This window comes from Meles meles, chromosome 2, assembly GCF_922984935.1.
Source record: "Meles meles chromosome 2, mMelMel3.1 paternal haplotype, whole genome shotgun sequence".
Classification (NCBI taxonomy): Eukaryota; Metazoa; Chordata; class Mammalia; order Carnivora; family Mustelidae; genus Meles; species Meles meles.
The window spans coordinates 202,941,660-202,958,497 of record NC_060067.1 but is presented as its reverse complement, the minus strand read 5'-3'; the positions used below and the strand labels follow the sequence as shown (position 1 = coordinate 202,958,497).

General features: G+C 36.6%; 1 protein-coding gene across 11 annotated transcripts in view; it reads left to right on the top strand.

The window, feature by feature from the left end:
• WDR17 (WD repeat domain 17) overlaps nucleotides 1-16,838 on the top strand; it is a 108,243-nt gene that overhangs the window by 58,564 nt on the left and 32,841 nt on the right. For all 11 annotated transcript variants that reach the window (XR_006817466.1, XR_006817468.1, XR_006817464.1 and 8 more), the window contains 5 exons: nucleotides 1,062-1,246; nucleotides 3,275-3,443; nucleotides 6,167-6,258; nucleotides 8,255-8,337; nucleotides 10,731-10,817. Coding sequence is in view for 5 of the 11 variants with exons in the window: in XM_045998156.1 (XP_045854112.1) it covers nucleotides 1,062-1,246; nucleotides 3,275-3,443; nucleotides 6,167-6,258; nucleotides 8,255-8,337; nucleotides 10,731-10,817 (616 nt within the window). In the remaining 6 variants the exon portion in view is untranslated. The remainder of the gene's footprint in view (nucleotides 1-1,061; nucleotides 1,247-3,274; nucleotides 3,444-6,166; nucleotides 6,259-8,254; nucleotides 8,338-10,730; nucleotides 10,818-16,838) is intronic.

The window sequence follows — 16,838 nt, the reverse complement described above, 5'->3', positions numbered from 1 at the left end:
AAAAAAACTACAGATACATAGGTACATAAAAGGTATCAACACAACCCATAAAGTCAACAAATTAAAATATTAGAAGAACCGGCCATGGAAGATACTAATTTTAATGAAGCTGTCAGCAATATTTTATTGAACCAAATGCCTCTTTTGTTATTAGTAGTTTATGCTAGTTTGGACTTACTGTCATTCTTAGATTCTGAGAAATGAGTATTATCCAAATGAGTGCAACAAGGAAGACTTTATTATATTTGGACCAAAAAGAGAATTTACTGGGAAATATTTATCTGTATTCCACTATGTAATTAATATAGATTGGCCTGATCATTTCCAGCAGTATCATTATTTTGAATTATGCTTGCAAGAGAATATTCATGTTCTAAGGAAAAACTTCTTGAAAGAAGATAAAAAATGAGACAAAGAACATACAGAGAGACATTTAGATAATTTAAAATTGAGACATGAAAGTGAATGAACAGTGGAAATAAACCCGAGGAAGAAGAGGGGAAAATTGAGATGCAAATGTATGTCAGACAGTTGTGATTCTTAATCTGGCTGCTAAATTACAGTGAATTATAAAGAACTTCAAAAAGAATTATTTTCACTGGATTGGAAATTAGTGGAAGAGAGTTATTGGCTTTAAAATAAAAACACTCTCATGCATGTTTGTCTGTGTAGAGGGGAAGAAAGTCATTAGTCAGCATTTTGAAAAAAGATTCTAATTAAAAAATAATGATGCTGCCGTTTCATTTATGGGGCAATAAGAAATCAAATAGTCACAACATGTTGTGGTTCCTCACTCACTAATTTCCATCCATTTTGCTGCACCTGCATTTTTATACATCTCTTCAAAATGACATCCACTTTCATGTGCCCATATGTATAATTTTTAGCAGTGCGCAGAAGCACTGCTGTGGCGGAAAATGGTTCTTGCCTCATGGTTTGCTGACATAAATTCTGGATAAAAGAAAGCAGGGGCATTTTCATAAATTAGACCCTGTGGTTTCATTCCAGTTTCTGGGAAGCTGTTGGTGTAAATATTTACTTGTCTATATTTTCTTTTTTAGTTTTAGCCCAGTCTCCAACTAAAAATCATTATATGTCCTCGACAAGCGAAGCAGTTCCACACCCGACTTTGACACAGAATCAGGCTTTTTCTCTTCCTCCCGGGCATGCAGTGTGCTGTTTCTTGGATGGTGGAGTTGGACTTTATGACTTGGGAGCCAAGAAATGGGATTTCCTTAGGGACTTGGTATGTCTGTGCTCATTCCTACTTTTATACACCACACTTATTTTGTGTTAGCTCTTGAGGTTTACTTTTACTTACATGCTATGACTGTTTAAGTTATTTTCGTAAAGAGTTGTATGTTAGGACTTTATCTTGGTTGGCTGAAACATTTTAGAATTATGTGTAGAATGAGAGATGACGAAACTAGGACAATTCTTAAAATTTTAAGTGTTAAACTTCTTTCAGTCTTGATGTTTATTTAGCTTATCGTGATTATTCTTCATGGTTGGTAGTGTTCCCATTCTTGTGTACGCCCCGTTGATCCTTCATAGAGTATTGGAAAATTACATTGCAGTACTATATTTTGGAAGCAAAACGAGAAATAAGTATTCTTTCAGGAGGACGGACAAGTCCATCCGTACCAAACTTTATTGTTCATATCTGTGAAGTGAACAAGGTTGGATTGATTCAGTGTTTTCTGAGATTTTCTAAGACCTCTAAGATTTTTGCTGTTATCAAATCAATACAATGATTCTAGGATTCTGTGAACATTTGTTCTTGTGATCTTTAAGCCTCCATTAAATTAGAGTACAACCTCGCTGAGGACTCGCATTTTTTACTGGTTTGGTTCTATGTGTGCTTAAACCCCCTCAATAGTGCCCAGCACGTAGCAAGACTTTATTCAGTTTTGTTGAATGAATGAATTGTGAATGAATGAAGGCATGTAATAATGTATATTGTGTTGTAATTGCGATTTGTCAAGAATCCACTTCTTTAAATCTCCCTATTTTATAGTGCATAAAAATGCCTTCTTATTTTCTACAGGTCTGCACTAGACTCATCTAGACATTTAAAAAACTTTTATATGTTGGTTGTTTTTCTGGGGAAAAACTTAGAAAAGGAATCTAGAGCTATAATCACCCTTGTAAAGAAACTGAGGGAAAGAAAGTAATATTGTATCACTTTAGGACAAATTTAATTTTGTCCTTGAGTGAAAAAATTGAAATATGGCCAAAAAAACCTTATAACAATGTGTTGCTTAGTTATTTTTAAATATTCCTTTTGCAGATATCCTCTAGATTATTCCCTTTCCATGTCAACTTTTTATGTAAACTTGTTTCCAGTGTGGTCAACAAAGAGTTGTACTTCAAATTACCATTTACTTTCCCAAAAATGTATGAAAAGGAAGAGAGAAAAAGATGAGAATACATTTAAATCTATAAAAACTTGTATTAGCAGAGGAGAAATCGTGCAATCTAAGTTCAGTAGCATTTCTGTTAACTGTGTATCTTAATGTTAAAATATTTTATTTAAAAAACTGTATTATTTGATAGTTCTCATTAAAAACTAAAATATTCCTTGATTATAAATTATTTCAGTGGCTTGTTTTCACTTTAATAATGCCTGCCAGCCAGAGGACATAGTAATTTTTTTCCCTAATAATTTTTGAAGAATAAGATTGTTAGAAAATTTTGAAAAAGACTAATTAAAAATCAAGATTATGCTGGATTCTATTTCTGCCAAAATCATAAAGTTCTTTTGGAGTATGTCATTGGTATAAAAAAGAGAAGGTTTGCATTTAAGGACCTGTAGTTTTAATTTCATCTTAATCTTTTATCACACTTCCAGAATGACATAGTAACTATCACTAGTTCATTGTTTTATAAATTTCTAGGACGGTATCATGTATATGATAATCAGAAAAGATATGTTTTGCATTCTTTTGTTTTTTTAACACCTTTGTATTTAGTTGCAGATGGGAGGCATTGTGGTTGAATAAAATCTAGGTCTGTACAAAAGAGTAAAATAACAGCATAGAGAACATTCAACCACAACAGTGATTCTAATTTTGTACTTACATATATTATGTGTGTGTGTGTGTGTATGTATATATGTATATATATATGTGTGTGTGTGTGTGTGTGTATATATATTGTGTGTAAATATTTGGAAACTGTAGTACATATGTCAACTTGATTATACATTGTTGTTTGTTTGTTAATAACACAAATCTTCCTTAGTAGTTGTGACTTCTCTTTGCCACATTCCTAGGGACATGTGGAAACCATCTTTGACTGCAAATTCAAACCTGATGATCCCAATCTTCTAGCAACAGCTTCTTTCGATGGCACTATAAAAGTCTGGGACATAAACACACTAACAGCTGTGTACACCTCCCCGGGTAATGAAGGGGTTATTTACTCCCTATCATGGGCCCCAGGTAAGAAGTGTTTTATTAAAATCAAGAATGCAGTTAAATGACTGTCCTAACTTTTGTTTTCATTTGAATTATATCCTTCTCTCAATGCCACCTTGCTTCAAATAATTGTAGGGACAAATTCGTACCAATATATATGTTGGTTCAGTTTTTGTGGGGGTTTTGAATAAACTGCCTCATGCAGGCACTTTGATTTCTGGACCTCTCTATATGACATAATCATATACAAAAGCCACAGTCAATAAGGATGATCTTGACCATCTAATTTAGCTGCATTTGTATAGCCATGCTTTTCAAGGTGTAACAGATTTTATGTGACAAAAGTTTTCCGTAAGATTTTCATATGAATCAAATACATGAAATTTTTAAAAAAAATAATATATATCTTTCCCTGATAACATCTATTTTTTTTAAAGATTTTATTTATTTATTTGACAGACAAAGATCACAAGTAGGCAGAGAGGCAGGCAGAGAGAGAGGAGGAAGCAGGCTCCCTGCGGAGCAGAGAGCCCGATGTGGGGCTCAATCCCAGGACCCTGGAATCATGGCCTGAGCCGAAGGCAGAGGCTTTAACCACTGAGCCACCCAGGTGCCCTGATAACATCATTTTTAAATATGAATGATTCTATATAATCACAGATCAATGTTGATCATGTAATTTGATATAAATCCCACCATTGTAACACTGAAGAACTTCTGTGCCAGAATAGGGTCTTTTGTTTGATCTCAGAAAAATGCTATCTTTATACCTTCCCGTACATAAAGGAGAGAAAAGATGTCCTTGAAACCTGACAGTTTTTCTCCAAAACATTATTTCCCTACCTCATTTTGCACACCCAAATGAATTTTTCACTTTATAAAGTATATAGAATGCTTTTCTTACTTGTCCTAGTGGTAACATATTAATTTAAATGCACCTATAACCAGGGTATAGCTTATTTTTTAGATTATCTCCTCGTGCACAGCGATTTTTAGTCTTGAATTTATGGGCTGTCAAGGGTTTTAGGTGTTTTTAGGGATGCTGGGAATCTCTTGGATTTTATGCATGAAAGTTTTAGCCTATATGTGTACGTGCCTGTGTCTATCAAAGAATATCATAGGAATCAGATTTTCAGAAAAGTCCATGATACAAAAAAGGCTAAGAAGCTAGTGCTGTTTTATTTATCCTTCATCCCCCCAATGAGCAGAAGATCCAGAAGAAGGTTTTACTTCCAACTCTTACTCTGACAGTAGCTGTTTCTGTAAGCAGAATATACTTAGTGCCATCATGGATACAAGGCCAATTGGAAAAAAAAAAAGGTACTTCACTAAGAAGTGAGGCACAAAAAGAGCTAATTAGGTCTCTTACCTGCTGCCTTTTTCATATTCATCCCCATTTGACGTTTTGTGCTTACCAACATTTATTTAAGAGGGTCTGGGAGGCTGAATAACTTCCCCAGCTTACATGCCTCGTGAATGATGGCGGAATCGAGGTCTCCACAGGCGGACTTGGGCCTGGGCTCCCGCTCAGTGCCGTATGTATGCTTCTGCGCACGGGGGCCCGGCCTGCGGCACAGAGATATGGCGCGGTGGCAGCTCCTGGCTGAACAGTTCCTCCTCCTCAGTGTTACCTCAGCCTCACACCTAAAACTTAAATAGAAATCGCAACTGTCAAAACTGTTGTTCTGATTCATAACGCAGAACCCGATCTTACCTAAAGCATTAGTTCACTCTCCGGAGAGCAGGACTTTGAAAATGAAAATTGGAAAATGAAAATTCTTTAATTTTTTGAAATGTGATTACTGACGAATCACTACTTTTAGCTAAGTATGGTTAAAATTTAAAAGATTTACGAAGGTCCATAGGCATGGAAGTCGAGTAGGGTTTAGAGGATTGCGTAACTTGCTGTCCTTTTAGAGTATCAACCACAGGAGGAGAAAAAAAAGTGCAAATTAATATGGAAACTTCTCAATAATTTGAGAACCCAGAAAAGGAGAGCAGAATGAAAATACTAGAAAAATGGTAAGGACTTATTTTTTAAGGTTTTAAATCATTTATTCCAAAGTATTTCCTCCATGTCTTACTTGTAGGTAGCGCAGGACAACTGTTCCTTTGTTTTAATGCAGAAAGCCCCTTTGACTGCCTTGCAAAAAACACATATCAGAACATCTGGTAACTTAGCAGCAGTTTGATGTTCCCGGATCTTTTTGTTTCTTAAAAACAAAGAGCATTGTTTAGGTTTTTGATTTAAAGAACCTGGATTTTTTCATGTGTTCTGCTTACAGAAATGCTTTCCTAACCAAAAAGAAAAAAAAAAAACAACTCATTAGATGCAGTGTAAAGAAAAATGTAAATACTGACTGGATAAGTGATGGTATTGAAGAATTATTGATAATTTTTGTGTTCGTGATTGTGATAGTTTGGTCATGTTAATGAACGAGTCTTTTAGACATTTGTACTGAAGTATTTATTGGTGAAATGATAGACTACCAGAGATTTGCTCCAAAGAAAGCCAAGAGAGACTATAGACAAAACGAGAGTTGACCATATTTTGATAATTGTTGAAGTTGTATGATAATACATTCATTATACTATTTTCTCTTTCCATACATTTGATAATTTTCATCATTAAGAACTTAGAAAAACTACATTGTAAATTGCAAGTCCTATTCAAAAATTAACATTTTGGAAAGAATTACATGGGTGGCAGACATTTCATATAATGTCTTAACAAATTGTTTCCTAAGGTGACTTAAATTGTATTGCTGGAGCAACTTCCCGAAATGGTGCCTTTATTTGGGATGTTAGAAAGGGCAAAATGGTGCAACGATTTAATGAGGTAAGGTGTATTTATTCGTAGCCGAATAGTATAATGTCTTATACTGCCTCATGTTTTGTAAATGCTTTTCTCTCTTAATTTAATAATCACCAGGTGACATTATGTTCTGTCACTTGGAAAAAAGTAAGAGAACATACACATGTTGAAATGAATTCTGAAACATATAGATGGGTCTAAGATAAAAGAATTCACCTACAGTTGCATTAGACATTCAAAGGAATTCTGATTTATTCTCCACAAAATTATCTGGGCAAATCTTCAATAGTCGTAAGAAGAGTAAACTCGAAACAAGTTCCAAATTACAGACTAAATTCTGTTACAATTCACTTTTCACGTAAGGAAAACCCTTTAATGTCTTGAACCTGATTCTTCACCTATAAGATGGGAATGTTGGATTATACATTTTTGTGAACTTCCTTCCACCTCCCAAATTCTGTTCCTCCAGGACATGCGCAAAGACCTCCCCTCTTCCTGCTGGTAGTGGCAAACATCGTACTTGACTTCTGCCTGGAGTTTGTCATCCTGTGTTTTACTGAGTCCCACTAATACTTGGAAACTGCATGGGATCTCACTGTAATATGTTAGATATGAATCAAGGGAAATAAAGGATCTCTCTTTTGACATTTCATTCATTTCGAATGATTACTGTTGGCGTTTATTGAAGATATAATCTATTTGAAAAGGACTTTAAAGCTATTTATACAAAAAACTGATCTTCCTCTGAGGATCAAACAGCTTTGATCTTCTAGGGGACAGTAAAGTAATGTGGAAAATGCAGAGTATTAGGGAAACTTTACCAACCACCAGTAAGCAATTTTGCCCCCAAAAGAGGAAGCTTTGACAAAGGCCCATACAGTTCCCATCCTCCCTTTCTCTACAGCGCAGTGCTTTCAGTTCAGCAGTGCCCCTGACAACACTGATCCCGTAATAGTCATGTAAAAAGAAAAGAAGAAATAAATCTGAGAAAGAAACTTTTGACCTAAATTCAAAGGTGTTATCCTTGGGGGTCATTCTGTTGAACCCTTCTTATGGCATCTTGACCTCTTGTGACCTCAGATGTCTGCCCATCAGCACTGCGACAGCCCCACCCTGACAACAGCGACCGGCATCGTAGCATGGGGGGCGGGGGTGACCCTCACTTCCTTTCATGTCTTCCCAGCATTCCGGAGCATAGTCGTGACTGATAGAAAAGGTGCTTAAATCTAGGATTAAATCTAGGATCCTAAATCTAGGATAATAAATACGGGGCGATGCTGGCTGTAATTAACTGAGTCTCACAGAAGGAAATGCTGGGTCTTAGAAGCCTAAGTCACACTTTTCCTGGGATAAACGAAGCTGACGTGAGGCCTCCAGTCCTTCAGTTCCATGAATATACAGACTGCCTCCATTTTATGCCCATTTTTGTACATCTACCCCCTTGATCCGCAGAGAGGGAGGAAACAGCAAACTAGAGACCACTTCAGTAACATTGCCTTAAAACTCAAAGACTTTGGTCTCTCCTTAGCAGCAGGCACAACTGAATTGCTATGTAAAGTTAAAGAAAAGTTGGAAATGGATCGATGGCAACATTTATTCTCCCATGCCCTGCCGATGAATGACATTCCCATGTGTAGTATATTCCTTGTGGTTTTACAAATCCTCATCATACTGGTTGTGACTGTATCCCTTCCCCTCCCCCAATCCAAGAATGCTGAGGAACAGGTCAATATAGAGTGGTTTGTGAAGGAAGAACCTCAAATCCTTCTTTGTTTTTATAAAACAGAAACCTTTGAGATTTAGAACAACAACCAGTAGTAACAGTTGCGGTATTTTAAGTGTGATAGCTTCCTACATTTTTAAAGTATATGTTCCGCTTTCTGCTGTTGATAGTAATACCTCTGTTAGCATCATCTAGAGTAAGTTCCTAACAGAAGAGCAATACTAGAAGAAGTAAATAAATAAGAGAAAAAAAGGGGTGAATTATTTTTTATTGATAGGTATTTTGCATTTTTTGAAGCATGGAAAAAATGGAATATTCTGCGTTGCCTGGAGTCATAAAGATTCCAAAAGAATAGCCACCTGCAGTGGGGATGGCTTCTGGTAAGTACTTCATATGAAGTTATACTGCTTATTAAAGATGCATGTGATATGACGAGTCCTGAATTCAGGACTTTTTTCTCTCTTAATTTAATAATTTTCTAAAATTTAGAAAATTCTAAATTTTCTAAAAATAGGCATATTAGTGATTTTTTTTGCCTTGAAAAGAACTATTTGCTAATTGATAAACACCAAAATACAATAGATGTGCCTCAGAGTTTTTTGATAAGGTGATCCACAGTTAGCTTTACCGTGGGCTTTCAGGACATTCAGGCATTCAGACCAGTTGTGTCCTGTTAGCACATACATCCGGGTCGTCCGCGAGATCCTGTCTGTACAGCTCCACCAACTGTCGTCAGTGTGTGTACAAGCCCACACGGACACAGACCCGTGTTCTGTATCGGTACCAAATAGGAGTGCGGTGATGTTTCAAATAAATAAACCAGTCATTTCTTTCTAAATGAAAATACTTGCTGAGTGGTACCTAAAATACTGTGAATTGCCTCAAAGAGACTTTAAGAACTTTTCACTAAGAGTCTAATTAATCCTCATCACGTTTTTGAGGGGGTGGTATTTCAGTTTCATGGGTGATTCAAGAGATATCAAGTGGTCTAGACACTTGTTCACCTTTTGTAGACGCTATTATTTATAAAAGGATGAAAAGCCTTTGCAAGGAGGAATAAGGTAATGCATATGGGAAATGCCTAACGTCTCTGACCCTCTGTTTCAGAAACCAGTGCTTTCTTAATTCTGCTAAATCCCAGGAGAAAGTAGGTTTCCAAGGAATATATATATAAGGGAAGGATCGCCTTTGAGCTGAACAAATGTTTTTATCCAGATGTTGCTATTGTGCGGCTGTAGGTTTTGTCATTGTCAACAGGTGGTAGAGACGCCCGCTGCAGCAGGCAATGTAGGAGAGGTGGTCTCCTGTTGGGTTTGGCAGGCCCCAGCCCAATTTTCTCGTCCTCTCTTTAATTTCAGTGAAAAAGACAGTTGTTATGGAAACCAAAGATCTTCACCAGGAAGGGGAAATTTTCCAAAAATAGGCATATTACTGGTTTTTTTGCCTTAAAAAGAACTGTTTGCTAATTGATAAATAGCAAAATACAATAGATGTGCCTTAGAGCTTTTTGATAAGGTGATCCACAGTTAGCTTTACCACAGGCTTTCAGGACATCACTGGTTTGATAAATAACCATAGGCAATGACTAAACATTTGCAACCACTTCCCAGTAGCCTCAGAAGTTTTCATTGGCCTAATGATTTGGAGGAGCTTTTCTAAAGACTTTTAATACATTAATTTATACATAGTTCCTGTTGCTGCTGCTGCTGCTGCTTCTTTTTCTTCTTCTTTTTTTTTAATCAATTGCCCTTTGTTATGGCAATGATACAGTTGGGTTTTAGAACCTCTTTAACTTTTGCAGCTAAAATGTATCCTTTTGGGGAAAAGGGATCCTTCAAATTTCTAGTTATATCACTCAGAACGTGCCACAACAATGTTACAGCTTGCATGTCTTGGACTTGGTAAAATAGTACATGCAACTTGCATTATAAATGAGCTGTTTGAAATATAAATTTTGAACTGCTAAATTTTGAAGCTGAAAATTGAAGCATATCTTAGTTATATCATTATTTCAAAATATATGTGTTAAACTATGTTTTTTTCTCAATTAAAAATATGCTATAGGGGCGCCTGGGTGGCTCAGTGGGTTAAAGCCTCTGCCTTCGGCTCAGGTCATGATCCCAGGGTCCTGGGATCGAGCCCCACATCGCGCTCTCTACTCCGCGAGGAGCCTGCTTCCTCCTCTCTCTCTGCCTGCCTCTCTGCCTAGTTGTGATTTCTCTCTGTCAAATTAATAAAATATTAAAAAATATATGCTATAAGAAATTCTATAGGGGCACCTGGGTGGCTCAGTGGGTTAAGGCCTCTGCCTTCGGCTCAGGTCGTGGTCCCAGGGTCCTGGGATCGAGCCCCACATTGGGCTATCTGCTCAGCTGGGAGCCTGCTTCCTCCTCTCTCTCTCTACCTGCCTCGCTGCCTACTTGTGATCTCTGTCTGTCAAATAAATAAATAAAATCTTTAAAAAAATTCAATAAAATATTTCTATAAGAAATAGAATATAAAAATATTCTATAAGAAATATTCTAAATCAAAACTTGTCACCTTCAAATTAATTTAAGTGGGTTGCCATAATTAATGCTGTCTGATATAAATATACTCACTCATAATTGGTAATATCACTTACTCAGTATTTTTAAATGTTCCCTGTGCTTTGAAGACAAGGTCTCTATCCTAAAAAAACTTACTTTTGAATTATACAACACTGGTTTTGTTTTTGTGAATAATGTATTCGGAATGTTGTTTTTTTCTATTAATCTATTATACTTAATTTCAGTATTATTCGAACAATTGACGGTAAAGTGCTACACAAATACAAACATCCAGCTGCAGTGTTTGGTTGTGATTGGAGCCAGAACAACAAGTAAGAATTTCTTTCTTTCCCAAGATAAATAATAACTTTTGAGATTTTAAATAAACCTGAAATTTAATGTTAATCCCACAGGTAATGCTCATCACTCTCTTTAGGGTAATGTTCTCGTTGTCTGGCCTTGTAACTGTTTATGTTAGCTGGTGTTTAGGAAGAAGCATAGGACTAACTAATAAAAAATGGAAATTTAGTCTTAATCTGTATGTGGCTTCTACCATGGAAGGTATGTGACCCTTTCCCTAAACGCTTTCAGGAGTCTCGCCAGTGGTGTTATTCCACTGCAACTTTGCACCGCCCTCCCCCTGCAATGCCCTGACACTGGATGCTTTCCGGAAATGTAGAAATTATGTGCGTAGTTTGGAAAGGTCATTCTTCCTTACAAGCCTAGTATTTACCATGTAAAAATCGAGTCAGATTTCAAAATTAATCCAAGTCAAATCCCCTCTCAAATTGATCCTTCAAGTCACTGCCCTTCCAAACCTCTTTTTATTCTGTATAAAGTGTACTTAAAGATTCAAACTTCCTTTAGATATTGTGAAAATAATGTGAAATTATGTTTTTCCATATTGCAAGTGGAAAATATACATATTATAATATTAAAACCTTGTTATACGTGTGTTCTGAGTTAAATCACATAAAAAATGATGGATCTGTGTATTTCTTTCAGTAAATATAGAAGAGTTTATAAACCTTATAAACATATAAAACCTGTCAGAGGTTTTATGCAAAGTGAGCTCATGCCCAGCTCCTCCCCCAGGATTCCCCATCTAAGTGGCCTGATTATGTTCATAACAAAGCTACTGAAGCCAAAATCCTTGGCTTCTTCTCTTATGCTTTGTCATCTGTCCATTTCCATTTCCAGTTGGCCATCAAGTCCTGTGATACCATCCACGTAAATACCCTTTTTCCAACCACTCCTTTCCGCTCCCCAACCCAATTCTACTTGTTTACTTTCGGACTTCCTCAAAAGCCTTCTAAATCAATTCCAAAATTCACATCCTTTGTCTCCGCTTCCTTATCTCCCTGCCCTACCTTCTTGATGTCAAGTCCAAGTATTTGACAGCTGGGTCACAGTGCACCATTTATCATTTACCCTACACTGATTGTATACATGCCATTTCAAGCCTGTCTCCCCCTTGTTCTCTGCATTCAGCCATGTTGGCTTTCAATTTCTTGAGCTAGTCAGCTCATTTTCATACTAAAGCCTTTCCTCATGCTGTCTCCCTATATCTAGGAATCTGTTCCCCACCCCATGCACACAACCCTTCTATATTGTATTTAGGTAACATCCACCTATATTCCAGCCCTCAGCACCAAACCACTCCTACAGAAAAGTGTTTCTGGACCCCCATGTTAGGTAAATTTCTTCTGTCATATCCTGGGAGCACTTAATAAAAGTAATTATGACAAATAAAATTAATAAAGATTAGAGCAGAAATAAATCATAGAAGGGTGCCTACTTGGCTAGTTAGTGGAGCATGCAACTCTTGATCTCAGGGTTGTGAGTTCTAGCCCCATGTTGGGTATCGAGATTAATTAAAACTAAAATCTAGGAAGGAAGGAAGGAAGAAAATAGAAACTAAAACAAACAAACAAAAAACCACATTAAAAAAAAACCATAATAGAACAGATCAACGAAACCAGGAACTGGGTTCTTTGAAAAGATCAACAAAATTGCTAAACCTCTAGCAGGACTCATTGTAAAAAACAAACAACAAAACCAAATAAACAAAATAACTAATGGAAGAGGAGAAATAACAGCCAATACCACAGAAATACAATCATAACAGAATATCATGAAAATCTATATGCCAACAAATTGGGCAACTTAGAAGAAATGGGTAAATTCCAAGAAACATATGATCTACCAAAACTAAAGCAGGAAAAAATAGAAAATTTGAACAGACCAATCACCAGCAATGACACTGAAGCAGTAATCAAAAAGCACCTTAGAAACAAAAGTTCAGGACCAGACAGCTTCACAGGCAAATTCTACCATTTAAAAAAGAGCTAATATCTATTGTTCTGAAACTATTCAAAAAAATACAAGAGGAAGGAAAACTTCCAAAATCATTCTGTGAAGCCAGTATCACCCTGATACCCAAACCAGATAAAGCAACCAGGGGAGAAAACAGAGAGAGAGAGAGAGAGAGAACTACACACCAGTATCTCTCATGAATATAGATACAAAAGTCCTTAACAAAATATTAGCAATCTGAATCAAACAGTGTATTTTAAAAAATCATACACCACCATCAAGTGGGATTTATTTCTAGGATGCAGATGTGGTCCAATATTTGCAAGACAATCAGCGTGATACATCACATCAATAAGAAGAAGGATAAAAACCCTATGATCATTTCAACTGATGCAGAAAAACCTTTGACAAAGTACAATATCCATTTATGATAACTCTCTGCAAAGTGGGCCTACAGGGAACATATCTCAACATAATAAAGGCCTCATCTGAAAATCCCACAGTCACCATCATACTCAGAAAGCATAGAGCTCTCACCCTAAGGTCAGGAATAAGACAAGAATGTCCACTCTCACCACTCTTAGTTAACATATTACTGGAATTCCTAGCTACAGCAGTCACACAACATAATGAAATAAAAGGCATCCATATTGGCAAGGAAGAAGTAAAACTTTCACTATATGCAGATGGTTTAGGAAACCCTGAAGACTCCAGCAAAAAACTGCTAGAACTGATAAATGAATTCAGTAAAGTTGCAGAATATAAAATCAACGTACAGAAATCTGTTGCATTTCTATACAAATAATAAAGCATCGGAATGTGAAATTAAGAAAGCAATCCTGGTTATAATTGCACCAAAAACAATTAAAACATCTAGGAATAAACTTAACCAAGGAGTAAAAGGCCAGTACTCTGAAAACGATAAAACACTGATGAAAGAAACTGAACGCAAAGAAATGGAATGACATTCCGTGCTCAGTGGGTTGGAAGAGCAAATGTTAAAATGAATAGATAATGAAGATGTGGTATATATATGTAGAAATACACAATGGAATACTATTCAGCCATAAGAAAGAATGAAATCTTGCCATTTGCAACAACATGGATGGAGCTAAACAGTATAATGCTAAGCAAAATAAGTCAGAGAAAGACAAAAACCATATGATTTCACTCATATGTGGAATATGAGAAAGAAAACAAATGAGCAAAGGAAAACAAAAAGAGAAAGAGGCAAACCAAGAAACAGACTCCTAACTGTAGAAAACAATCTGATGGTTTCCAGAAGGGAAGTGGGTGAAGAGATGAAGGAACTATGGGATGCATATTAAAGAGCACACTTACCATGATGAATAAAAAACAATTATGAATTACTTGACACATAACTATCCATATGAGTAATATATACATATATATACACATATAATTTAAAAAACCATAATTACTTCTTTCAAAGAACGAGCTCCTACTTTCGTTGATTTGTTACACATTTCACAGCACTCACCATAGCACATACCCTCCCCAATGTCCACCACCCAGCCACCCTATCCTGATCCCCCCACCCCCCAGCAACCCTCAGTTTGTTTTGTGAGATTAAGGGTCTCTTATTGTTTGTCTCCCTCCCAATCCCATCTTGTTTCATTTTTTCCCCTCCCTAGCCCCAGGACCCCCCACCCCGCCTCTCAAATTCCTTATATAAGAGAGATCATATGATAAATGTCTTTCTCTGATTGACTTATTTCACTTAGGATAATGCCCTCTAGTTCATCCACATCGTCGCTGATGGCAAAATTTCATTTCTTTTGATGGCTGCACAGTATTCCATTGTGTATATATACCACATCTTCTTTATCCATTCATCTGTTGATGGACATTGAGGCTCCTTCCATTGTTTGGCTATTGCGGACATTGCTGCTATAAACTTTAGGGTACATTTGCCCCTTTGGATCACTACATTTGTATCTTTAGGGTAAATACCCAGTAGTGCAATTCCTGGGTCGTAAGATAGCTCTATTTTCAACTTTTTGAGGAACCTCCATGCTGTTTTCCAAAGTGGCCGCACCAGCTTGCATTCCCACCAACAGTGTAGGGGTTTCCCTTTTCTCTGCATCCTTGCCAGCATCTGTCGTTAACTGACTTGAAAATTTTAGCCATTCTGACTGGTGTCTGATGGTATCTCACTGTGGTTTTGATTTGTATTTCCCTGATGCCTAGTGATGTTGAGCACTTTTTCATATGTCTGTTGGCCATTTGGATGTCTTCTTTGCAGAAATGTCTGTTCATGTCTTCTGCCCATTTCTTGATTAGATTATTTTGGGGGGGGGGTGTTGAGTTTCATAAGTTCTTTATAGATTTTGGATACTAGCCCTTTATCTGATATGTCGTTTGCAAATATCTTCTCCCATTCTGTCAGTTGTCTTTTGGTTTTGTTGACTGTTTCCTTTGCTTTGCAAAAGCTTTTGATCTTGATGAAGTCCCAATAGTTCATTTTTTTTTTAAGATTTTTTATTTATTTGACAGACAGAGATCACAAGTATGCAGAGAGGCAGGCAGAGAGAGAGAGAGGTAAACAGGCTCCCTGCTGAGCAGAGAGCCCAAAGCGGGGCTCGATTCAAGGACCCTGGGATCATGACCTGAGCGAAAGGCAGAGGCTTTAATCTGCTGAGCCACCCAGGTGCCCCCCAATAGTTCATTTTTGCCCTTGCTTCCCTTGCCTTTGGCAATGTGTGTAGGAAGAAATTGCTGTGGCTTAGGTCAAAGAGGTTGCACAGACCTGTACCCCTGGGGCAAATAATATATTACATGTTAATAAAAAACATAATTAAATTTTAGTTGGAAATTAGCTGTCTCGCCCTCTACAGTGACATTAGCAACTGTGTTATCTATTTTTAGCAGTATATTCTTAGAAAACACTGTGCTGCTAACCTCACTGTGCCTAGAGCAAAGTAGATGTTTAAAAAATATTTCTTCAATATACAAATGGATAGAATTATCTTGTGTCTGATCAATAAAACAGTTCCACATTTTTATTTCTGTTTTATATTGTTAATAAGCATTTGACCAGTTGAAATAAAAATTAGATATTAATGCAGTATGTTTTGTTAGTTAACGTTTATGCTTACCACCAAGTATACCTAATAAATTTCAATTTTATTCTTTTTTTTTTTTTAAAGATTGTATTTATTTATTTATTTGACAGAGAGAGAGATCACAAGTAGGCAGAGAGGCAGGCAGAGAGGCAGGCAGAGAGAGAGGAGGAAGCAGCCTCCCTGCGGAGCAGAGAGCCCGATGCGGGGCTCGATCCCAGGACCCTGAGATCATGACCTGGGCCGAAGGCAGCGCCTTAATCCACTGAGCCACCCAGGCGCCCCTCAATTTTATTCTTAAAAACCTTTTAAAAATGTTCTAATAGCAATATCCATATATATATATATTTTTTAGTATCCATATTTTATATAGCCCCTTAGGTGGTAAGTGAAAAATACCTTGAACTTATAAAAGTGTATTGATGAGATATCTCTGAATTTATAATTTGGATATCTATATGTACATTTCTTGAATGTTTATTATTTAATTTTTAAGATATTATATTCATGTGCCCATAGGCATAAACAAAAACATACTCATGTATACATGTAAATATTTGTATTATGCAAAGTATATTTTCCCATATGTAGAGACTGGACCATTTATCAGTGGGACTTAGGCAGATGTAAAACACATTTATAGATTGGCACGCCAGTTTGCAAACTGGTGTATTTATACATATGGGCTTAAATAAATGCAAGTATAATAACCCACGTGACCAAAATCAACAATTTGAAATTTGTGGAAGATCATAATAACAGTTGTGTAATAAATGTGTAACTTCCGTTTAGAGCATGGGGGCTGTTTATATGGTTGTTAATGTTCCTCAGGGAGACTATTTGGGCATAATTTCCATGAATCTGCCCTACTCCTCCTGAGTCCGTTTGGAATAGTGTTCCGACTATGACCACTAGGTTGTCAATAGATATAAATGGTTGCTTAGTTACTCTCAT